At 50.4% G+C, this 25,017-nt stretch overlaps 1 protein-coding gene across 1 annotated transcript in view; it reads right to left on the reverse strand.

Annotated features, from left to right (window-relative positions):
- Nucleotides 1-304: 304 nt before the first annotated feature.
- LOC138372909 (uncharacterized) overlaps nt 305-25,017 on the reverse strand; it is a 29,221-nt gene continuing 4,508 nt past the window's right edge. The window contains exons 2-4 of the mRNA XM_069338584.1: nt 9,708-9,860; nt 7,544-7,724; nt 305-2,709 (exon numbers count right to left, since the gene is read on the reverse strand). Coding sequence (XP_069194685.1) covers nt 305-2,709; nt 7,544-7,724; nt 9,708-9,860 — 2,739 coding nt within the window. The remainder of the gene's footprint in view (nt 2,710-7,543; nt 7,725-9,707; nt 9,861-25,017) is intronic.

A 25,017-nucleotide genomic window follows, 5' to 3' on the forward strand; every position in this document is an offset into this window, starting at 1 on the left:
TTGAGTCCTGCTAGACTTGACTCCTGCTAGACTTGACTCCTGCCAGACTTGAGTCCTGCCAGACTTGACTCCTGCCAGACTTGACTCCTGCCAGACTTGACTCCTGCCAGACGTGACTTCTGCCAGACGTGACTCCTGCCAGACTTGAGTCCTGCCAGACTTGACTCCTGCTAGACTTGACTCTTGCCAGACTTGACTCCTGCCAGATGAGTTGGCTGGAAGGTTGACAGGTTGGCTGGATGGTTGACAGGTTGGCTGGATGATTGACAGATTGGCTGGATGGTTGACAGTGTGGCCGGATGGTTCACAGGTTGGCTGGATGGTTGACAGGTTGGCTGGATGGTTGACGGGTTGGCTGGATGGTTGACAGGTTTGCTGGATGGTTGACGGGTTGGCTGGATGGTTGACAGGTTGGCTGGATGGTTGACGGGTTGGCTGGATGGTTGACAGGTTGGCTGGATGGTTGACGGGTTGGCTGGATGGTTGACAGGTTGGCTGGATGGTTGACGGGTTGGCTGGATGGTTGACAGGTTGGCTGGATGGTTGACGGGTTGGCTGGATGGTTGACAGTGTGGCCGGATGGTTCACAGGTTGGCTGGATGGTTGACAGGTTTGCTGGATGGTTGACGGGTTGGCTGGATGGTTGACAGGTTGGCTGGATGGTTGACGGGTTGGCTGGATGGTTGACAGGTTGGCTGGATGGTTGACAGGTTGGCTGGACATGCTGTAGGACCGGGGTGACATGTTGTAGGACCGGGGTGACATGTTGCAGGACCGGTGTGACATGCTGTAGGACCGGGGTGACATGTTGTAGGACCGGTGTGACATGCTGTAGGACCGGGGTGACATGCTGTAGGACCGGGGTGACAAGCTGTAGGACCGGGGTGACATGCTGTAGGACCGGGGTGACATGCTGTAGGACCGGGGTGACATGCTGTAGGACCGGGGTGACATGCTGTAGGACCGGGGTGACATGCTGTAGGACCGGGGTGACATGCTGTAGGACCGGTGTGACATGCTGTAGGACCGGGGTGACATGCTGTAGGACCGGGGTGACAAGCTGTAGGACCGGGGTGACATGCTGTAGTACCGGGGTGACATGCTGTAGGACCGGGGTGACATGCTGTAGGACCGGGGTGACATGCTGTAGGACCGGGGTGACATGCTGTAGGACCGGGGTGACATGCTGTAGGACCGGGGTGACAAGCTGTAGGACCGGGGTGACATGCTGTAGTACCGGGGTGACATGCTGTAGGACCGGGGTGACATGCTGTTGGACCGGGGTGACAAGCTGTAGGACCGGGGTGACATGCTGTAGTACCGGGGTGACATGCTGTAGGACCGGGGTGACATGCTGTAGGACCGGGGTGACATGCTGTAGGACCGGGGTGACATGCTGTAGGACCGGGGTGACATGCTGTAGGACCGGGGTGACAAGCTGTAGGACCGGGGTGACATGCTGTAGTACCGGGGTGACATGCTGTAGGACCGGGGTGACATGCTGTTGGACCGGGGTGACAAGCTGTAGTACCGGGGTGACATGCTGTAGGACCGGGGTGACATGCTGTAGGACCGGGGTGACATGCTGTAGGACCGGGGTGACATGCTGTAGGACCGGGGTGACATGCTGTAGGACCGGGGTGACAAGCTGTAGGACCGGGGTGACATGCTGTAGTACCGGGGTGACATGCTGTAGGACCGGGGTGACATGCTGTTGGACCGGGGTGACAAGCTGTAGTACCGGGGTGACATGCTGTAGTACCGGGGTGACATGCTGTAGGACCGGGGTGACATGCTGTAGGACCGGGGTGACAAGCTGTAGTACCGGGGTGACATGCTGTAGTACCGGGGTGACATGCTGTAGGACCGGGGTGACATGCTGTTGGACCGGGGTGACATGCTGTAGTACCGGGGTGACATGCTGTAGGACCGGGGTGACATGCTGTAGGACCGGGGTGACATGCTGTAGGACCGGTGTGACATGCTGTAGTACCGGGGTGACATGCTGTAGGACCGGTGTGACATGCTGTAGTACCGGGGTGACATGCTGTAGGACCGCGGTGACATGCTGTAGTACCGGGGTGACATGCTGTAGGACCGGGGTGACATGCTGTAGGACCGGGGTGACATGCTGTAGGACCGGGGTGACATGCTGTAGTACCGGGGTGACATGCTGTAGGACCGCGGTGACATGCTGTAGTACCGGGGTGACATGCTGTAGGACCGGGGTGACATGCTGTAGGACCGGGGTGACATGCTGTAGGACCGGTGTGACATGCTGTAGTACCGGGGTGACATGCTGTAGGACCGCGGTGACATGCTGTAGTACCGGGGTGACATGCTGTAGGACCGGGGTGACATGCTGTAGGACCGGGGTGACATGCTGTAGGACCGGGGTGACATGCTGTAGTACCGGGGTGACATGCTGTAGGACCGCGGTGACATGCTGTAGTACCGGGGTGACATGCTGTAGGACCGGGGTGACATGCTGTAGGACCGGGGTGACATGCTGTAGGACCGGGGTGACATGCTGTAGTACCGGGGTGACATGCTGTAGGACCGGGGTGACATGCTGTAGGACCGGGGTGACATGCTGTAGGACCGAGGTGACATGCTGTAGGACCGGGGTGACATGCTGTAGGACCGGGGTGACATGCTGTAGGACCGGGGTGACATGCTGTAGGACCGGGGTGACATGCTGTAGGTCACCTTGTGGGATTATGGTGACATGTAAATTATTGATCTATGGAGATTTTATATTTATAATTCTAAATTATAATTCTAATTTATAATTCTAATTTTTTATATTGATAATTCTGATTTTTCTATATATAATTTATATAACAGTGGCGTCTGGTGAGAGATTACTGTAAGGGTCAGAGTAACGCTTCAGGTCAAGGTCAGTTATCTAATGGATAACAGTTATCTAGGATAACTGTCAAGGTCAGTTATCCTAATGAGGATTGTATCCACAGATCAGCCACCAACATTTTTATCCTTTTCACTGACCAGAGACTCGACTTGGAGACAATTATGTTCATTATTCGAATTTGTCTTAATTGGTGTTTTCCCCTGTCTTTGTTCTCGTGGCGGGGGAGAAATGCTGAGTTATGTGAAGGGAATGTTGTGGCTCCCTCATGTTGTGCATAGTGTGTAGGGATGGTCCCCTGGTCTGGGTGCTCTTGTGCATAGTGTGTAGGGATGGTCCCCTGGTCTGGGTGCTCTTGTGCATAGTGTATAGGGATGGTCCCCTGGCCTGGGCCCCTCATGTTGTGCATAGTGTGTAGCGATGGTCCCCTGGTCTGGCCCCTCATGTTGTGCATAGTGTGTAGCGATGGTCCCCTGGTCTGGGTGCTCTTGTGCGTAGTGTGCAGGGATGGTCCCCTGGTCTGGCCCCTCTTGTTGTGCATAGTGTGTAGCGATGGTCTCCTGGTCTGGGCCCTCTTGTTGTGCATAGTGTGTAGCGATGATCCCCTGGCCTGGGCCCCCTTATTGTGCATAGTGTGCAGGGATGGTCCCCTGGCCTGGGCCCCCTTATTGTGCATAGTGTGCAGGGATGGTCCCCTGGCCTGGGCCCCTCATGTTGTGCATAGTGTGCAGGGAGGGTCCCCTGGCCTGGGCCCCCTTATTGTGCATAGTGTGCAGGGACGGTCCCCTGGCCTGGGCCCCTCATGTTGTGCATAGTGTGTAGGGATGGTCCCCTGGCCTGGGCCCCTCATGTTGTGCATAGTGTGCAGGGATGGTCCCCTGGCCTGGGCCCCCTTATTGTGCATAGTGTGCAGGGACGGTCCCCTGGCCTGGGCCCCTCATGTTGTGCATAGTGTGCAGGGAGTGTCTCCTTCCCTGGGCCCGGATGACGTGCCGGGACCAGTACTCAGCTGGAAGCTAACACCTCCATCACCAGTACAATCTAATCTCGCTCTGAAGAGCTTAAGTATCCACTATAAAAAAAATTGTCACCTGTTGTCTGTTTAGTGTTTCGTTATTAGTATTTTCGTTATGTGTATATACACTGAGGGAAAGAGAAACACCAGGGGAGATGTGTATATATATATATATATATATATATATATATATATATATATATATATATATATATATATATATATATATATATATATATATATATATATATATATATATATATATATATATATATATATATATATATATATATATATATATATATATATATATATATATATATATATATATATATATATATATATATATATATATATATTATAATCGGCCAAACTGTTTCCGTGTAGGGTTGAACCAGGCCAGCCAGGCACCACATGCATCTTAACATATCCAGTACTATAACCACTTGACCACAACTGACTGTTTAAAAAATTGGAAGTTGGTTAAACCTTAAAAAAATTAATATATTAAATGCAAGAACTCTGCATATAGGTAAGTAATTTTTCCCAAACTTTAAGGTAAACGTCGTAAGTTGAACAGAAAGGATTAAAATAGACAATTGTTGGTGTATATAAGACAAGTGAGGGAACAGAGTTATATTGAACGTAAACAAATTTGTGAAGGCTGTTGGAGTAATTACTTGTCGACCCTACAAGCACATGTAGGTGAGTATCCTGACCTTTCGAGTACATGTGAAGCTCCAGCTGCTGAAATGTTCACCAGGCGAGGGCGCCGAGGTGGTGTGGGCATGGTATTGTGGGAGTTGTGTTACCATCTTTCTTGTATGTTATTGGTATTACTTCCCTTTATATCTCTCTCTCTCTCTCTCTCTCTCTCTCTCTCTCTCTCTCTCTCTCTCTCTCTCTCTCTCTCTCTCTCTCTCTCTCTCTCTCTCTCTCTCTCTCTCTCTCTCTCTCTCTCTCTCTCTCTCTCTCTCTCTCTCTCTCTCTCTCTCTCTCTCTCTCTCTCTCTCTCTCTCGCTCTCTCGCTCTCTCGCTCTCTCTCTCTCTCTCTCTCTCTCTCTCTCTCTCTCTCTCTCTCTCTCGCTCTCTCGCTCTCTCGCTCTCTCTCTCTCTCTCTCTCTCTCTCTCTCTCTCTCTCTCTCTCTCTCTCTCTCTCTCTCTCTCTCTCTCTCTCTCTCTCTATCTCTCTCTATCTCTCTCTCTCTCTCTCTCTCTCTCTCTCTCTCTCTCTCTCTCTCTCTCTCTCTCTCTCTCTCTCTCTCTCTCTCTCTCTCTCTCTCTCTCTCTGAAGTGCCAGGACGACCCAAACTTGAAGTGTCAGGGTGTCGGGACTCTCTCTCTCTCTCTGGGTGTTGAGTATTTGCTGCCACTGACAGTGGACTCATATGTTGGTCTGTGGCTTCATTCGTTTGTTAGTATGGGGGTTCATTCGTTCGTTAGGATGGAGGTTAAATCTTTCGTTAGTATGGGGGTTCATTCATTCGTTAGTATGGGGGTTCATTCATTCGTTAGTATGGAGGTTAATTCTTTCGTTAGTATGGGGGTTCATTCATTCGTTAGTATGGGGGTTCATTCATTCGTTAGCATGATGGTTCATTCATTCGTTAGTATGGGGGTTCATTCCTTCGTTAGTATGGGGGTTCATTCATTCGTTAGTATGGGAGTTCATTCATTCGTTAGTATGGGGGTTCATTCATTCGTTAGTATGGGGGTTCATTCATTCGTTAGTATAAGGGTTCATTCATTCGTTAGTATGGGGGTTCATTCATTCGTTAGTATGGGGGTTCATTTATTCGTTAGCATGAGGGTTCATTCATTCGTTAGTATGGGGGTTCATTCTTTCGTTAGTATGGGGGTTCATTCATTCGTTAGTATGGGGGGTTCATTCGTTCGTTAGTATGGGGTTCATTCGTTCGTTAGTATTGGGGTTCATTCGTTCGTTTGTGTGGGCGTTCATTCGTTTGTTAGTATGGGGGTTCATTCGTTCGTTAGTATGGGGTTCATTCGTTCGTTAGTATTGGGGTTCATTCGTTCGTTAGTATTGGGGTTCATTCGTTCGTTAGTATGGGGTTCATTCGTTCGTTAGTATGGGGGTTCGTTAGTATGGGGGTTCGTTAGTATGGGGGTTCGTTAGTATGGGGGTTCATTCGTTCGTTAGTATGGGGTTCATTCGTTCGTAAGTATGGGGGTTCATTCGTTCGTTAGTATGGGGATTCATTCGTTCGTTAGTATGGGGGTTCGTTAGTATGGGGGTTCATTCGTTCGTTAGTATGGGGTTCATTCGTTCGTTAGTATGGGGGTTCGTTAGTATGGGGGTTCGTTAGTATGGGGGTTCATTCGTTCGTTAGTATGGGGTTCATTCGTTCGTAAGTATGGGGGTTCATTCGTTCGTTAGTATGGGGATTCATTCGTTCGTTATTATGGGGGCTCATTCGTTCGTTAGTATGGGGGTTTATTCGTTCGTTAGTATGGGGGTTCATTCGTTCGTTAGTGTGGGGGTTCATTCGTTCGTTAGTATGGGGGTTCATTCGTTCGTTAGTATGGGGTTCATTCGTTCGTTAGTATGGGGGTTCATTCATTCGTTAGTATGGGGGTTCGTTAGTATGGGGGTTCGTTAGTATGGGGGTTCATTCGTTCGTTAGTATGGGGGTTAATTTGTTCGTTAGTATTGGGGTTCATTCGTTCGTTAGTATGGGGGTTCATTCGTTCGTTAGTATGGGGGTTCATTCGTTCGTTAGTATGGGAGTTCATTCGTTCGTTAGTATGGGGGTTCATTCGTTCGTTAGTATGGGGGTTCATTCGTTCGTTAGTATGGGGGTTCATTCGTTCGTTAGTATGGGGGTTCATTCATTCGTTAGTATGGGGGTTCGTTAGTATGGGGGTTCATTCGTTCGTTAGTATGGGGGTTCATTCGTTCGTTAGTATGGGGGTTCATTCGTTCGTTAGTATGGGGGTTCATTCGTTCGTTAGTATGGGGGTTCATTCGTTCGTTAGTATGGGGGTTCATTCATTCGTTAGTATGGGGGTTCGTTAGTATGGGGGTTCGTTAGTATGGGGGTTCATTCGTTCGTTAGTATGGGGGTTCATTCGTTCGGTAGTATGGGGGTTCATTCGTTCGTTAGTATGGGGGTTCATTCGTTCGTTAGTATGGGGGTTCATTCATTCGTTAGTATGGGGGTTCGTTAGTATGGGGGTTCATTCGTTCGTTAGTATGGGGGTTCATTCGTTCGTTAGTATGGGGGTTCATTCGTTCGTTAGTATGGGGGTTCATTCGTTCGTTAGTATGGGGGTTCATTCATTCGTTAGTATGGGGGTTCGTTAGTATGGGGGTTCATTCGTTCGTTAGTATGGGGGTTCATTCGTTCGTTAGTATGGGGGTTCATTCGTTCGTTAGTATGGGGGTTCATTCGTTCGTTAGTATGGGGGTTCATTCGTTCGTTAGTATGGGGGTTGATTCATTCGTTAGTATGGGGGTTCATTCGTTCGTTAGTATGGGGGTTCATTCATTCGTTAGTATGGGGGTTCGTTAGTATGGGGGTTCATTCGTTCGTTAGTATGTGGGTTCATTCGTTCGTTAGTATGGGGTTCATTCATTTATTAGTATATAGGTTCTGTCATTCATTCGTCAGTGTCAATTTTCTTACCAAACCACTTACCCAGCTCTTTTTCCTCATGTACCCGCTTCTTGTCCTCGTGTACCCACTTTTTGTCCTCGTGTACCCGCTTCTTGTCCTCGTGTACCCGCTTCTTGTCCTCGTGTACCCACTTTTTGTCCTCGTGTACCCGCTTCTTGTCCTCGTGTACCCGCTTCTTGTCCTCGTGTACCCGCTTCTTGTCCTTGTGTACCCGCTTCTTGTCCTCGTGTACCCGCTTCTTGTCCTCGTGTACTCACTTCTTGTCCTCATGTACCCGCTTCTTGTCTTCATGTACCCGCTTCTTGTCCTCATGTACCCGCTTCTTGTCCTCATGTACCCGCTTCTTGTCTTCATGTACCCGCTTCTTGTCCTCGTGTACCCGCTTCTTGTCCTCGTGTACTCACTTCTTGTCCTCATGTACCCGCTTCTTGTCTTCATGTACCCGCTTCTTGTCCTCATGTACCCGCTTCTTGTCTTCATGTACCCGCTTCTTGTCCTCGTGTACTCACTTCTTGTCCTCATGTACCCGCTTCTTGTCTTCATGTACCCGCTTCTTGTCCTCATGTACCCGCTTCTTGTCCTCATGTACCCGCTTCTTGTCTTCATGTACCCGCTTCTTGTCCTCGTGTACCCGCTTCTTGTCCTCATGTACCCGCTACTTGTCCTCGTGTACCCGCTTCTTGTCCTCGTGTACCCACTTTTTGTCCTCGTGTACCCGCTTCTTGTCCTCGTGTACCCGCTACTTGTCCTCATGTACCCGCTTCTTGTCCTCGTGTATCCACTACTTGTCCTCATGTACCCGCTTCTTGTCCTCATGTACCCGCTTCTTGTCCTCGTGTACCCGCTTCTTGTCCTCATGTACCCACTTCTTGTCCTCGTGTACCCGCTTCTTGTCCTCGTGTACCCGCTACTTGTCCTCATGTACCCGCTTCTTGTCCTCGTGTACCCGCTTCTTGTCCTCGTGTACCCGCTTCTTGTCCTCATGTACCCGCTTCTTGTCCTCATGTACCCGCTTCTTGTCCTCGTGTACCCGCTTCTTGTCCTCGTGTACCCGCTTCTTGTCCTCGTGTACCCGCTACTTGTCCTCATGTACCCGCTTCTTGTCCTCATGTACCCGCTTCTTGTCCTCATGTACCCGCTCATTGTCCTCATGTACCCGCTCCTTGTCCTCATGTATCTGCTTCTTGTCCTCATGTATCCGCTTCTTGTCCTCATGTACCCGCTCTTTGTCCTCATGTACCCGCTTCTTGTCCTCATGTACCTGCTTCTTGTCCTCGTGTACCCGCTTCTTGTCCTCATGTACCCGCTTCTTGTCCTCATGTACCCGCTTCTTGTCCTCGTCTACCCGCTTCTTGTCCTCATGTACCCGCTTCTTGTCCTCGTGTACCCACTTCTTGTCCTCATGTACCCGCTTCTTGTCCTCATGTACCCACTTCTTGTCCTCGTGTACCCGCTTCTTGTCCTCATGTACCCGCTCCTTGTCAGCGTGTACCCGCTCCTTGTCCTCGTGTACCCGCTTCTTGTCCTCGTGTACCCGCTACTTGTCCTCATGTACCCGCTTCTTGTCCTCGTGTACCCGCTTCTTGTCCTCGTGTACCCGCTTCTTGTCCTCAAGTACCCGCTTCTTGTCCTCATGTACCCGCTTCTTGTCCTCGTGTACCCGCTTCTTGTCCTCGTGTACCCGCTTCTTGTCCTCGTGTACCCGCTACTTGTCCTCATGTACCCGCTTCTTGTCCTCATGTACCCGCTTCTTGTCCTCATGTACCCGCTCATTGTCCTCATGTACCCGCTCCTTGTCCTCATGTACCTGCTTCTTGTCCTCATGTATCCGCTTCTTGTCCTCATGTACCCGCTCTTTGTCCTCATGTACCCGCTTCTTGTCCTCATGTACCTGCTTCTTGTCCTCGTGTACCCGCTTCTTGTCCTCATGTACCCGCTTCTTGTCCTCATGTACCCGCTTCTTGTCCTCGTCTACCCGCTTCTTGTCCTCATGTACCCGCTTCTTGTCCTCGTGTACCCACTTCTTGTCCTCATGTACCCGCTTCTTGGCCTCATGTACCCACTTCTTGTCCTCGTGTACCCGCTTCTTGTCCTCATGTACCCGCTCCTTGTCAGCGTGTACCCGCTCCTTGTCCTCGTGTACCCGCTTCTTGTCCTCGTGTACCCGCTACTTGTCCTCATGTACCCGCTCCTTGTCCTCATGTATCCGTTCCATGTCCTCATGTACCCGCTTCTTGTCCTCATGTACCCGCTTCTTTTCCTCATGTACCCGCTTCTTGTCCTCGTGTACCCGCTTCTTGTCCTCGTGTTCCCGCTTCTTGTCCTCATGTACCCGCTCCTTGTCCTCATGTACCCGCTTCTTATCCTCATGTACCCGCTCCTTGTCCTCATGTACCCGCTCCTTGTCCTCATGTACCCGCTTCCTGTCCTCATGTACCCACTTCTTGTCCTCATGTACCCGCTCCTTGTCCTCGTGTACCCGCTTCCTCTCCTCATGTACCCACTTCTTGTCCTCGTGTACCCGCTTCTTGTCCTCATGTACCCGCTCCTTGTCCTCATGTACCCGCTTCTTGTCCTCATGTACCCGCTTCTTGTCCTCGTGTACCCGCTCTTTGTCCTCATGTACCCGCTTCTTGTCCTCGTGTACCCGCTTCTTGTCCTCATGTACCCGCTTCTTGTCCTCGTGTACCCGCTCTTTGTCCTCATGTACCCGCTTCTTGTCCTCGTGTACCCACTTCTTGTCCTCATGTACCCGCTTCTTGTCCTCGTGTACCCGCTTCTTGTCCTCATGTACCCGCTTCTTGTCCTCGTGTACCCGCTCTTTGTCCTCATGTACCCGCTTCTTGTCCTCATGTACCCGCTTCTTGTCCTCACGTACCCGCTTCTTGTCCTCATGTACCCGCTTCTTGTCCCCATAACCCCGACCCCATGCACCAAAGGGTTTCTCTCAGTACCAAAGAGACTATGTCTGTCCCTCGTACCATAGGGACTATACATCAACAAGCAGCCTGGGAACTATGGCCATCCCTAAATAACAAACACTCTCTCAATCCCAAACTAGCAAATGAACTTTGTCTTATTAAATAATTACAGAATACCAGCCCCGTGTGCCAGGGCCGACACCCGCTGAATCTGGCCACTTGTAGACAGTAACAGAGTAGTGGTGTATGCTTCAGTCCCTACACTGGAAGACAGTCCCTCCGTCACCTCTTTACAGGACACCTCACTTCTGCTACTAGTCTCCTGTCGGGATCTGCGCCCTTCGTCGCCTGCCTCCATCGATTCCCGATGTCTCTTATTATTGGAGTCCTCAGACCTCTTCACACCAAACTCAACAGCCGAAACGTTACTTGTATGTTGTCACAAGGTTGTCACAACTTTGTGACAACGCTATAACGTTACTGCGACGGGGTTATAACGTTGCTGCAACGTTGTCCTTATGATATGTGTGTGTGTTCTTTACTGAACGTTGACAAGTTGCAAATTTCGGAATCAAACGTTGCTGGTCTGTAAAGACCAGTTGCGAGGGTCAATAATTGCTCAAAGAGGACCTCAATTATCCAAAGTACAGAGTTCCTGCCCCCGAGAACGGGAATTATATCAGTGAGTGAAGACCCACATATCCGGTGACTCGGCCAGCTGCAATATCTCGGTAAACCGTCGCGGATATTGCAACTCGCGATCAACGACGACAGCTGCGTCTTGAGAATGATTTGACGGAACGTGAGGCGGGAGAATGGCGCCCTGGCTGTACTCACCTATTTGTGCTTGCGGGGGTTGAGCTCTGGCTCTTTTGTCCCGCCTCTCAACTGTCAATCAACTGGTGTACAGATTCCTGAGCTTACTGGGCTCTATCATATCTACATTTGAAACTGTGTATGGAGTCAGCCTCCACCACATCACTTCCTAATGCATTCCATTTACTAACTACTCTGACACTGAAAAAGTTCTTTCTAACGTCTCTGTGGCTCATTTGGGTACTCAGCTTCCACCTGTGTCCCCTTGTTCGCGTCCCACCAGTGTTGAATAGTTCATCCTTGTTTACCCGGTCGATTCCCCTGAGGATTTTGTAGGTTGTGATCATGTCCCCCCTTACTCTTCTGTCTTCCAGTGTCGTAAGGTGCATTCCCGCAGCCTTTCCTCATAACTCATGCCTCTTAGTTCTGGGACTAGTCTAGTAGCATACCTTTGGACTTTTTCCAGCTTCGTCTTGTGCTTGACAAGGTACGGGCTCCATGCTGGGGCCGCATACTCCAGGATTGGTCTTACCCTGTGTGGCTGTGCGTGTGTGTGTGTGTGTGTGTGTGTGTGTGTGTGTGTGTGTGTGTGTGTGTGTGTGTGTGTGTGTGTGTGTGTGTATGTGTGTGTGGTGTGTGTGTGTGTGTGTGTGTGTGTGTGTGTGTGTGTGTGTGTGTGTGTGTGTGTGTGTGTGTGTGTGTGTGTGTGTGTGTGTGTGTGTGTGTGTCTGTGTGTCTGTGTGTGTAAGGTGTACCACTGTCAAATCATTTACCTGTTTACAAGCGTAGTGAAGAATACCGCGTTCACACATAACCACGTAACCCACATAATTCACACATAACCACATAACCCACATAATTCACACATAACCACATAACCCACATAATTCACACATAACCACATAACCCACATAATTCACACATAACTCACACATAACCCACATAACTCACACATAACCCACATAATTCCATTCACAATTTTCTATTCCCTGAATCGAGGCCGATGCATTGAAAACGGCAATATAAAAAACACAGGAGGAATTTGGCAAGAGGACAGGTTGGGGAAGTTGTGGCCGTGAAGGGAGAGTGGGAAGAGTGCACACGTACCGTTGAGTGCACCAGGGTACAGCATTTGAGAGCACTCGTGCGTGCACAGGTGAGCGTGCTTGCATGTGGAGTGAGGAGGGGGGGGTGCTTCAGCATGGAGTAGGAGGGGTAGGGGGGGGGGGCTATAAGAGGCCTTAGGAGGGTCAAGGAGCAGCTCTCACGATGGACCACGTAAAGTTGAAGGAGGTTAGTGGGAGGGGAGGCAACATACTCATGTAGGGGGGGGGCCACATACTCATGTAGGGGGGGCCACATACTCATGTAGGGGTGGGCCACATACTCATGTAGGGGTGGGGGCCACATACTCATGTAGGGGTGGGCCACATACTCATGTAGGGGTGGGCCACATACTCATGTAGGGGGGGCCACATACTCATGTAGGGGTGGGCCACATACTCATGTAGGGGGGGCCACATACTCATGTAGGGGTGGGCCACATACTCATGTAGGGGGGGGGCCACATACTCATGTAGGGGGGGCCACATACTCATGTAGGGGGGGGGGGGCACATACTCATGGAAGGGGGATGGGGTAGGGGGTGCAGAAATCACCTCTTAACATCCCCTCGTCGACCAATACAAACCAACAACATACTATCATACCATGTGATGTTCAATATACCTTTTAACCACCGAGGCCCAAAATACTATAATTCTCAAGACTTTCCACGACCCAAAACAAGTTCCCGAAAACAAAATATATGCATAAAAAATATATATATTTTTGTTTACCAGGTGCTCCTTGTCGGGCAAAGTTTGTGGAGAGTCTTTGTCTGTTTGTCTGAAGTCTTGAGGTGTTTTTGTTCCATGTTGAGTTTGGCCTCCTTAGACTTTTGTGCTTGTTTACATTGTCTTCCATATTGGTAATTGGTGAGAGGAGGCTGTTAGCAGGTATCGTACCTAGTTACCAACCTCTGAAGGGTTATTAAGACGCCACAATAGCTTACAATAATGACAAACGAGCAAGTATACCTTAGTCCTGAACATTGTCCAGGACTGAAGTATACTTTCAGTGTATATTCACCACAGATCATGTATATACTAATCGGTGAGTAACGTATGCATACAGGTATACTGTTTCCTGTAAATATCACCAATTTATCTACTGTTGTATAAGTATGCTGGGGATACAACATGCTGGGGATACAACATGCTGGGGATACAACATGCTGGGGATACAATATGCTGGGGATACAACATGCTGGGGATACAACATGCTGGGGATACAACATGCTGGGGATACAACATGCTGGGGATACAACATGCTGGGGATACAACATGCTGGGGATACAACATGCTGGGGATACAATATGCTGGGGATACAACATGCTGGGGATACAACATGCTGGGAGATACAACATGCTGGGAGATACAACATGCTGGGGATACAACATGCTGGGAGATACAACATGCTGGGGATACAACATGCTGGGGATACAACATGCTGGGAGACACAGTGTGCTGGGAGACACAGCATGGTGGGAGACACAGCGTGCTGGGAGACACAACATGCTGGGAGACACAGCGTGCTGGGAGACACAACATGCTGGGAGACACAGCGTGCTGGGAGACACAACATGCTGGGAGACACAGCGTGCTGGGAGACCCAACATGCTGGGAGACACAGCGTGCTGGGAGACACAGCGTGCTGGGAGACACAGCATGCTGGGAGACACAGCATGCTGGGAGACACAGCGTGCTGGGAGACACAACATGCTGGGAGACACAGCGTGCTGGGAGACACAACATGCTGGGAGACACAGCGTGCTGGGAGACACAGCATGCTGGGAGACACAGCGTGCTGGGAGACACAACATGCTGGGAGACACAGCATGCTGGGAGACACAAAATGCTGGGAGACACAACATGCTGGGAGACACAGCGTGCTGGGAGACACAGCGTGCTGGGAGACACAGCATGCTGGGAGACACAGCGTGCTGGGAGACCCAACATGCTGGGAGACACAGCGTGCTGGGAGACACAGCGTGCTGGGAGACCCAACATGCTGGGAGACACAGCGTGCTGGGAGACACAGCGTGCTGGGAGACACAGCATGCTGGGAGACACAGCATGCTGGGAGACACAGCGTGCTGGGAGACACAACATGCTGGGAGACACAGCGTGCTGGGAGACACAACATGCTGGGAGACACAGCGTGCTGGGAGACACAGCGTGCTGGGAGACACAGCATGCTGGGAGACACAGCGTGCTGGGAGACACAAAATGCTGGGAGACACAGCGTGCTGGGAGACACAACATGCTGGGAGACACAAAATGCTGGGAGACACAGCGTGCTGGGAGACACAGCGTGCTGGGGATAGAGCGCCAAAAAATTCAGCGGCAGAAACAAAATTCTGGTTCTCGCTAATGAGTAAATGTTCATTTCTTTCATGGAATAATTTTCGTTATATATTAAATGAATAATCTGACTGAATTCACAGATCATTTCGCTGATCATCAAAATAAATATCGGTATCATTTTTGCGTCAGAAGTCTGAGCCAGATTCACGAAGCAGTTACGCAAGCACTTACGTACCTGTACATCATTTTTAAATCTTTGGCGGCTTTGTTTACAAGTATTAAACAGTTAATGAGCTCCGAAGCACCAGGAGGCTGTTTATAACAATAACAACAGTTGATTCGGAGGTTTTCATGCTTGTAAACTGTTTAATAAATGTAACATAAGGCATCAAAGATTGAGGAAAGATGTACACGTTCGTAAGTACTTGCGTAACTGCTTCGTGAACCTGGCCCCCAGGACTCGTGGGTGGTTCTCACCCTCCAGCCCGTCCTCCAAACAAAGATACAAAAGTGATTCCATGCACCCGCCAAATCCCAGTTGTTTATGAATGAAAAGCGGTTTACACACGACTCACAACTGCTGACGTTCGAACACTTCCGGAACAAGTGCTTCACTGACGAATTTTGTTCGAACCACAACGCTGTAAATGCTTCACCCACGTACTACAAATACAAATAATCGTCAACAGAACCTAAACACCTAACCTAACCTATGCCTATTTATACACAATATGCTAATATATTATAATATTAATTTATACTTGAGAAAATTCCCGTTTTGAATGAACAGCATATTAATAATTAAAATTTATGAATGCGTCTGTGGGGTCGACCGCTGGATGTAATGGACTTGAGTCGAGGACGGGTTGCACCCTCATATGCAACGCTTCATCTCAAATACTTCGTGAGCTGCAATGTTTGGCATGTTCACATGATTCATATTGTAAGATGCTCGATATGACTCAAGTGATTTGTAAGCTTCAAGGCTTCACATGCTTAACTGCTTTGTACACTCAAATGCTTCGTACACTCGAATGCTTCATACACTCGAATGCTTCGTACACTCAAATGGTTCGTACACTCAAATGGTTCGTACACTCAAATGGTTCGTACACTCAAATGGTTCGTACACTCAAATGGTTCGTACACTCAAATGGTTCGTACACTCGAATGCTTCATACACTCGTATGCTTCATACACTCGTATGCTTCATACACTCGAATGCTTCATACACTCGTATGCTTCATACACTCAAAAGCTTCATACACTCGAATGCTTCATTCACTCGAATGCTTCATACACTCAAATGCTTCATACACTCGAATGCTTCATACACTCGTATGATACATACACTCGAATGCTTCATACACTTGTATGCTTCATACACTCGAATGCTTCATACACTCGAATGCTTCATACACTCGAATGCTTCATACACTCGAATGCTTCATACACTCGAATGCTTCATACACTCGAATGCTTCATACACTCGTATGCTTCATACACTCGTATGCTTCATACACTCGTATGCTTCATACACTCGAATGCTTCATACACTCGAATGCTTCATACACTCGAATGCTTCATACACTCGAATGCTTCATACACTCGTATGCTTCATACACTCGTATGCTTCATACACTCGAATGCTTCATACACTCGAATGCTTCATACACTTGAATGCTTCATACACTCGTATGCTTCATACACTCGTATGCTTCATACACTCGTATGCTTCATACACTCGTATGCTTCATACACTCGAATGCTTCATACACTCGAATGCTTCATACACTCGTATGCTTCATACACTCGTATGCTTCATACACTCGTATGCTTCATACACTCGTATGCTTCATACACTCGAATGCTTCATACACTCGAATGCTTCATACACTCGTATGCTTCATACACTCGAATGCTTCATACACTCGAATGCTTCATACACTCGAATGCTTCATACACTCGAATGCTTCATACACTCGAATGCTTCATACACTCGTATGCTTCATACACTCGAATGCTTCATACACTCGAATGCTTCATACACTCGAATGCTTCATACACTCGAATGCTTCTTACACTCGAATGCTTCATACACTCGTATGCTTCATACACTCGTATGCTTCATACACTCGTATGCTTCATACACTCGAATGCTTCATACACTCGAATGCTTCATACACTCGAATGCTTCATACACTCGTATGCTTCATACACTCGTATGCTTCATACACTCGTATGCTTCATACACTCGTATGCTTCATACACTCGCATACTTCATACACTCGTATGCTTCATACACTCGTATGCTTCATACACTCGTATGCTTCATACACTCGAATGCTTCAAATTCATTGTGATTTATTATCCTCTTCCCCCGTCTTTCCGTCTTGGACTCGTGTTAAGTCATTCCAGCTCGTCTTGGACTCGTGTTAAGTCATTCCAGCTCGTCTTGGACTCGTGTTAAGTCATTCCAGCTCGTCTTGGAGCCGTGTTAAGTCGTTTCGGTCTACTTACATTTACTTACAATCTTAAACATCTACTTACCAACCTGCTTATCTTTTCTCACTCGTGTTCGGCTTTGTTTACATTTATTAAAGAATTGACGAGCATCGAAATTTCCCCATTAAATGTTATAATTGTTATAAACCTCCTCCCAGTACTCCAGGGCTCATAAACATGCGTAAACACAGCCACCAAAGACTGAGAAAAGATATACAGGTGGACAAGTAGATGCTGATATGCTTGGTGAGTCCTGCCGACCCCGGTTACAAGTCTCGGTAAGTTGTAAGTGTGACGACTTGTTAAGTGTTCACGACAGCCGAAACCTCGACACTTTCTTGTTGGTTGTTTGCTTTCAGCCCCGTTATTGCCACTTGCTGTTTGCATTTTGTCATTGTTGTTTCTGTTTTGTGTCTTGGGTAAGTGCTTTGAGGTCCGGTAGTACGACATCCGCCAGAAGCACGGGCCGCCTGCGGGCCACGGCCGGGCCGCCTGCGGGCCACGGCCGGGCCGCCTGCGGGCCACGGCCAGGCCTCCCTGCGGGCCACGGCCAGGCCTCCCTCGGGCCACCTGCGGGCCACGGCCAGGCCTCCCTCGGGCCGCCTGCGGGCCACGGCCAGGCCTCCCTCGGGCCGCCTGCGGGCCACGGCCAGGCCTCCCTCGGGCCGCCTGCGGGCCACATGTTCCGGGTTTGTTTTTAATTTTGTGTATTCTCGCCAGGACTGTATGACAGCCAGGACTGTATGACAGCCAGGACTGTATGACAGCCAGGACTGTATGACAGCCAGGACTGTATGACAGCCAGGACTGTATGACAGCCAGGACTGTATGACAGCCAGGACTGTATGACAGCCAGGACTGTATGACAGCCAGGACTGTATGACAGCCAGGACTGTATGACAGCCAGGACTGTATGACAGCCAGGACTGTATGACAGCCAGGACTGTATGACAGCCAGGACTGTATGACAGCCAGGACTGTATGACAGCCAGGACTGTATGACAGCCAGGACTGTATGACAGCCAGGACTGTATGACAGCCAGGACTGTATGACAGCCAGGACTGTATGACAGCCAGGACTGTATGACAGCCAGGACTGTATGACAGCCAGGACTGTATGACAGCCAGGACTGTATGACAGCCAGGACTGTATGACAGCCAGGACTGTATGACAGCCACGCTAGGTGCAGCTTCCTTGAGGCAGTGTGTGAGTAGGCGAGGTTGGTGTGTGTGCTGGTACAACCCGTGATGGGGGTGGGTGTGTGCTGGTACAACCCGTGATGGGGGGGGGTGGGGTGTGCTGGTACAACCCGTGATGGGGGGGTGTGTGCTGGTACAACCCGTGATGGGGGGGGTGGGGTGTGCTGGTACAACCCGTGATGGGGGGGTGTGTGCTGGTACAACCCGTGATGGGGGGGTGTGTGTGCTGGTACAACCCGTGATGGGGGTGTGTGTGCTGGTACAACCCGTGATGGGGGGGTGTGTGCTGGTACAACCCGTGATGGGGGGGTGTGTGTGCTGGTACAACCCGTGATGGGGGTGTGTGTGCTGGTACAACCCGTGATGGGGGGGGGGTGTGCTGGTACAACCCGTGATGGGGGGGTGTGTGTGCTGGTACAACCCGTGATGGGGGTGTGTGTGCTGGTACAACCCGTGATGGGGGGGTGTGTGCTGGTACAACCCGTGATGGGGGGGTGTGTTTGCTGGTACAACCCGTGATGGGGGTGTGTGTGCTGGTACAACCCGTGATGGGGGGGTGTGTGTGCTGGTACAACCCGTGATGGGGGGGTGTGCTGGTACAACCCGTGATGGGGGTGTGTGCTGGTACAACCCGTGATGGGGTGGTGGGTGTGCTGGTACAACCCGTGATGGGGGGGTGTGTGTGCTGGTACAACCCGTGATGGGGTGGTGGGTGTGCTGGTACAACCCGTGATGGGGTGGTGGGTGTGCTGGTACAACCCGTGATGGGGGGGGTGTGTGTGCTGGTACAACCCGTGATGGGGTGGTGGGTGTGCTGGTACAACCCGTGATGGGGTGGTGGGTGTGCTGGTACAACCCGTGATGGGGGGGTGTGTGTGCTGGTACAACCCGTGATGGGGGGTGTGTGTGCTGGTACAACCCGTGATGCGGGGGTGTGTGTGCTGGTACAACCCGTGATGGGGGTGTGTGTGTGCTGGTACAACCCGTGATGCGGGGGTGGGTGTGCTGGTACAACCCGTGATGGGGGGGTGGTGTGTGCTGGTACAACCCGTGATGGGGGGGTGTGTGTGCTGGTACAACCCGTGATGGGGGGGTGTGTGTGCTGGTACAACCCGTGATGGGGGGGTGGTGTGTGCTGGTACAACCCGTGATGGGGGTGTGTGTGTGCTGGTACAACCCGTGATGGGGGGGTGGGTGTGCTGGTACAACCCGTGATGGGGGGGTGGTGTGTGCTGGTACAACCCGTGATGGGGGTGTGTGTGTGCTGGTACAACCCGTGATGGGGGGGTGGGTGTGCTGGTACAACCCGTGATGGGGGGGGTGTGTGTGCTGGTACAACCCGTGATGGGGGGTGTGTGTGCTGGTACAACCCGTGATGGGGGGGGGGTGTGTGTGCTGGTACAACCCGTGATGGGGGGGTGGTGTGTGCTGGTACAACCCGTGATGGGGGTGTGTGTGTGCTGGTACAACCCGTGATGGGGGGGTGGGTGTGCTGGTACAACCCGTGATGGGGGGGGTGTGTGTGCTGGTACAACCCGTGATGGGGGGGGTGTGTGCTGGTACAACCCGTGATGGGGGGGTGTGTGTGTGCTGGTACAACCCGTGATGGGGGGGGGGTGTGCTGGTACAACCCGTGATGGGGGGGTGTGTGTGCTGGTACAACCCGTGATGGGGGGGGGGTGTGCTGGTACAACCCGTGATGGGGGGGGGTGTGCTGGTACAACCCGTGATGGGGGGGTGTGTGTGCTGGTACAACCCGTGATGGGGGGGTGTGTGTGCTGGTACAACCCGTGATGGGGGGGGGGTGTGCTGGTACAACCCGTGATGGGGGGGGGGTGTGCTGGTACAACCCGTGATGGGGGGGTGTGTGTGCTGGTACAACCCGTGATGGGGGGGTGTGTGTGCTGGTACAACCCGTGATGGGGGGGTGTGTGTGCTGGTACAACCCGTGATGGGGGGGTGTGTGTGCTGGTACAACCCGTGATGGGGGGGTGTGTGTGCTGGTACAACCCGTGATGGGGGGGTGTGTGTGCTGGTACAACCCGTGATGGGGGTGTGTGTGTGCTGGTACAACCCGTGATGGGGGGGTGTGTGTGCTGGTACAACCCGTGATGGGGGGGTGTGTGTGCTGGTACAACCCGTGATGGGGGTGGTGTGTGTGCTGGTACAACCCGTGATGGGGGGGTGTGTGTGCTGGTACAACCCGTGATGGGGGTGGTGGGTGTGCTGGTACAACCCGTGATGGGGGGGTGTGTGTGCTGGTACAACCCGTGATGGGGGGGTGTGTGTGCTGGTACAACCCGTGATGGGGGGGGGTGTGCTGGTACAACCCGTGATGGGGGGGTGTGTGCTGGTACAACCCGTGATGGGGGGGTGTGTGCTGGTACAACCCGTGATGGGGGGGTGTGTGCTGGTACAACCCGTGATGGGGGGGGTGTGTGCTGGTACAACCCGTGATGGGGGGGTGTGTGTGCTGGTACAACCCGTGATGGGGGGGGGTGTGTGTGCTGGTACAACCCGTGATGGGGGGGTGTGTGTGCTGGTACAACCCGTGATGGGGGGGTGTGTGTGCTGGTACAACCCGTGATGGGGGTGTGTGTGTGCTGGTACAACCCGTGATGGGGGTGTGTGTGCTGGTACAACCCGTGATGGGGGTGTGTGTGTGCTGGTACAACCCGTGATGGGGGTGTGTGTGCTGGTACAACCCGTGATGGGGGTGTGTGTGCTGGTACAACCCGTGATGGGGGTGTGTGTGCTGGTACAACCCGTGATGGGGGTGTGTGTGCTGGTACAACCCGTGATGGGGGGGGGGGTGTGCTGGTACAACCCGTGATGGGGGGGTGTGTGTGCTGGTACAACCCGTGATGGGGGGGTGTGTGTGTGCTGGTACAACCCGTGATGGGGGTGTGTGTGTGCTGGTACAACCCGTGATGGGGGGGTGTGTGTGCTGGTACAACCCGTGATGGGGGGGGGGTGTGTGCTGGTACAACCCGTGATGGGGGTGTGTGTGTGCTGGTACAACCCGTGATGGGGGTGGTGGGTGTGCTGGTACAACCCATGATGGGGGTGGTGGGTGTGCTGGTACAACCCGTGATGGGGGTGGTGGGTGTGCTGGTACAACCCGTGATGGGGGTGTTGGGTGTGCTGGTACAACCCGTGATGGGGGTGTTGGGTGTGCTGGTACAACCCGTGATGGGGGTGGTGTGTGTGCTGGTACAACCCGTGATGGGGGGTGTGTGTGTGCTGGTACAACCCGTGATGGGGGGGTGTGTGTGCTGGTACAACCCGTGATGGGGGTGTGGGTGTGCTGGTACAACCCATGATGGGGGGGGTGTGTGTGCTGGTACAACCCGTGATGGGGGTGTGAGTGTGCTGGTACAACCCGTGATGGGGGTGTGTGTGTGCTGGTACAACCCGTGATGGGGGTGTGTGTGCTGGTACAACCCGTGATGGGGGTGTGTGTGCTGGTACAACCCGTGATGGGGGGGTGTGTGCTGGTACAACCCGTGATGGGGGGGGTGTGTGTGCTGGTACAACCCGTGATGGGAGAGTGTGTGTGCTGGTACAACCCGTGATGGGGGTGGTGGGTGTGCTAGTACAACCCGTGATGGGGGGGGTGTGCTGGTACAACCCGTGATGGGGGTGGTGGGTGTGCTGGTACAACCCGTGATGGGGGGGTGTGTGCTGGTACAACCCGTGATGGGGGGGTGTGCTGGTACAACCCGTGATGGGGGTGGTGGGTGTGCTGGTACAACCCGTGATGGGGGTGTGAGAGGGGGGGGGAGTGGCGGCGTAAATATAGCTAGGTGTATGGGATGGAAGTAACTATATAACAGCAACAATGTCTATATTACATAAACAAATCAGTTAATGAATAAGAGGCATTAGTGCTCTACAATGAGGCCACTACAAGTTCCCACAAAAGACGTAGACGTGAAATATTGATAAAAACATGCAAGGAGAATGGCGAATCCGGTATATCTTTCCGTGTTATCGCTCCCTGCGCGGTGGATCTCTCTCCAGAGCCGACAGCTTTGAGCTCTGCACCGGCCGCCTGTCGCCAGGTCCTCACTCAACGGCTGCTTTTTTCCTGAATTTATTTAGAACAAAATAATAATGATACAGAAAATTGCAGAAGGCCTATTGGCCCATACGAGGCGGCTTCTATTTTTATCCGCCCAAACTTATTCATATATATGAACTAATTAAAATGTTAATATATCATAATTTTTGTATCTCCAATATTCATCTGACCTTTAGGATAGGTTTAAAATTTTGGTTCGACACCTCAGCCAGAGTTACAGTCCCGCTCCTGTGCCAGGTAAGTCCACTATGGGGCTCACCATAGCCAGTGCTACATGGAACTTTTTGTTCCAAGAAGCTGAATCTAAAACAACAACAACCTCACTAGAATTAGTTAAATTGGAAAGCGTATGGCTGTGGCCGAACTGGATCACGAGTTAGGTTATAGATTCAAGCAGTTAGGTCACTCATTGACTATGCTGCCCCTGCTCTTACAGCCCTCAGTGATAACCAATGGCAGAAACTGGAAGTGTCTCAAAATGATGCCCTCACAACAATGCTGGGAGCACCTATATGGACGCGTCGAGAGAACCTTAGAATGGAAACCAACTTACCAGCCTTAGAAAACAGAATCAAACAAAGGATAGCCACCATAACAGTGAAACTTGTTGGAACTACCGCCAAACTGTCAATCAAAGATAGCATACACAGATCATTACAGAGAAACCTTCAATATAGAACAAACTCATGGGAGGATAATCTGGTCAAGATTCTCGAGAAAGTGGACCTGAAATGGACCATCAAAAACAAAGGGGAAGATAGACCATATCAACACTTTCGGCAGCCTCCTCCATGGGAAGAATCGAGCCTAAAGATAATCATTGAAGGATTACCAGTTAAAAAATCAGCATGTGACCCGCAGAGGCTCAAGGAAGTAATAGAACAACAAATGGAAACCATCTCAAGACCTACAATGACTCACATCTTCACAGACGGATCAGTTGATCAAGAAAGAGGTTCTGCTGGGGCAGCAGTTTACACTAACAACCATGAAGGAGTATGAACAGTGGGTGCTCAACATTGCAAACAGAATTATATGTCCTGAAGGAGGCAATAAACTATACAGTTGGGAATAATTTACATGTCATCATTCATACCGATTCGAAATCCTCGCTCCAGGCATTGTTATCCAGGCAGTACAGAGATAATATACAACTCCTCACAGAAATTCAACATATAGGAAAAGAAGCCCATAATCTAGGGCTGTCAATCACCCTAAAATGGATACCAAGTCACATTGGCATAGATGGTAATGAAAAGGCAGACTCACTAGCAAAAACTGCCACTGCTCTACCTGTTGTACAGGTTCAAATACCTCCAAATTTTTCACAGATAAAGGAGCAAATCAAGAAGAAAATATTCTTAACTATCAAAAGTCGCCACAGAGCCAAAGTAGCGGAAGGAAGATCCACTGCGATATGGTACGAACAAGCCACTGGTTACTACTCTTTAAAGCCTGGCAAAAAGATATCCAGAGACATTGCAGTAGCCATACACAGACTCAGACTTGGGTACAAGTGCTGCTGGGAGGTAATGAACCCAACAGTTAAAGAGTGTCACATCTGTGAAACAGAAGCAGAGGCGCCACTATTGCACTACTTACTGGAATGTGAAGCTACTGAAGCCCTGCGCATCAAACTCAACATTAATCCAACGACAGCAGCTGCATTAGATGCACATTCCACCGCGACTACAATGATTAGATAAGTCGTTGAGGAATGGGACTCACTAGTGAACATTCTGCATCTACATCTGCCACCAAGATAATGTTAATAAAACAAGACTAAAACCAGTGCACTAAAGCAGAAGCGAAAAAGAAACATGGGAAAATGGAGTAAATCCCCTCCTCCATTTAAAATTTTGACCCAAATATCACAATAACAAAGTTATCGCGAATAACCGAACTCAATTACGGGCTCACCATAGCCCGTGCTACATGGACACTTCGTTCTGAGTAGCTAAATTTAAAACAACAACAACAAACAACGGGATTACAATGTTTATCCGTAGTGGCTGGAATACATCCATCCACTTAGTCTGTCTTCTATCCTTTGATCATAAGAAGGGCTTCACAAACCACACTGAAATGCCTTAAATTCACTTCACGATCCCTCGAGAATATTGTGTTCTTGTGGTGCTTGAACACGGGCGAGCCTGTCTGTCTGTCTGTCTGTCTGTCTGTCTGTCTGTCTCTCTCTCTCTCTCTCTCTCTCTCTCTCTCTCTCTCTCTCTCTCTCTCTTCCCTCCCTCGCTCTAAATTGTTCATAATTTCCAATCATCCCTCACTATTAGCGGGGAATATGCTACATAATATATGATTAAACTGTAAAACCTGAATTTTGTAGAATAGGTTTGAGTTTTGAATGACTGTATACTGAAAAAGAAAATGTATGTTTACAGAGACTTTTAATTAAAACATTTTAAATATTGACTCGAGGCAGTCAAAGGGCCCACTACTCCAGTGAGAGGTGTGCGGAGAACAGATGAGACATGAACCAAACACGATGAGAAATTAATACGTAAAAGTAATTAGAGAACAATTAAAATAAGACAGAAAACAAAA

This window comes from Procambarus clarkii, chromosome 40 (genome assembly GCF_040958095.1).
Source record: "Procambarus clarkii isolate CNS0578487 chromosome 40, FALCON_Pclarkii_2.0, whole genome shotgun sequence".
NCBI classification, from domain to species: domain Eukaryota; kingdom Metazoa; phylum Arthropoda; class Malacostraca; order Decapoda; family Cambaridae; genus Procambarus; species Procambarus clarkii.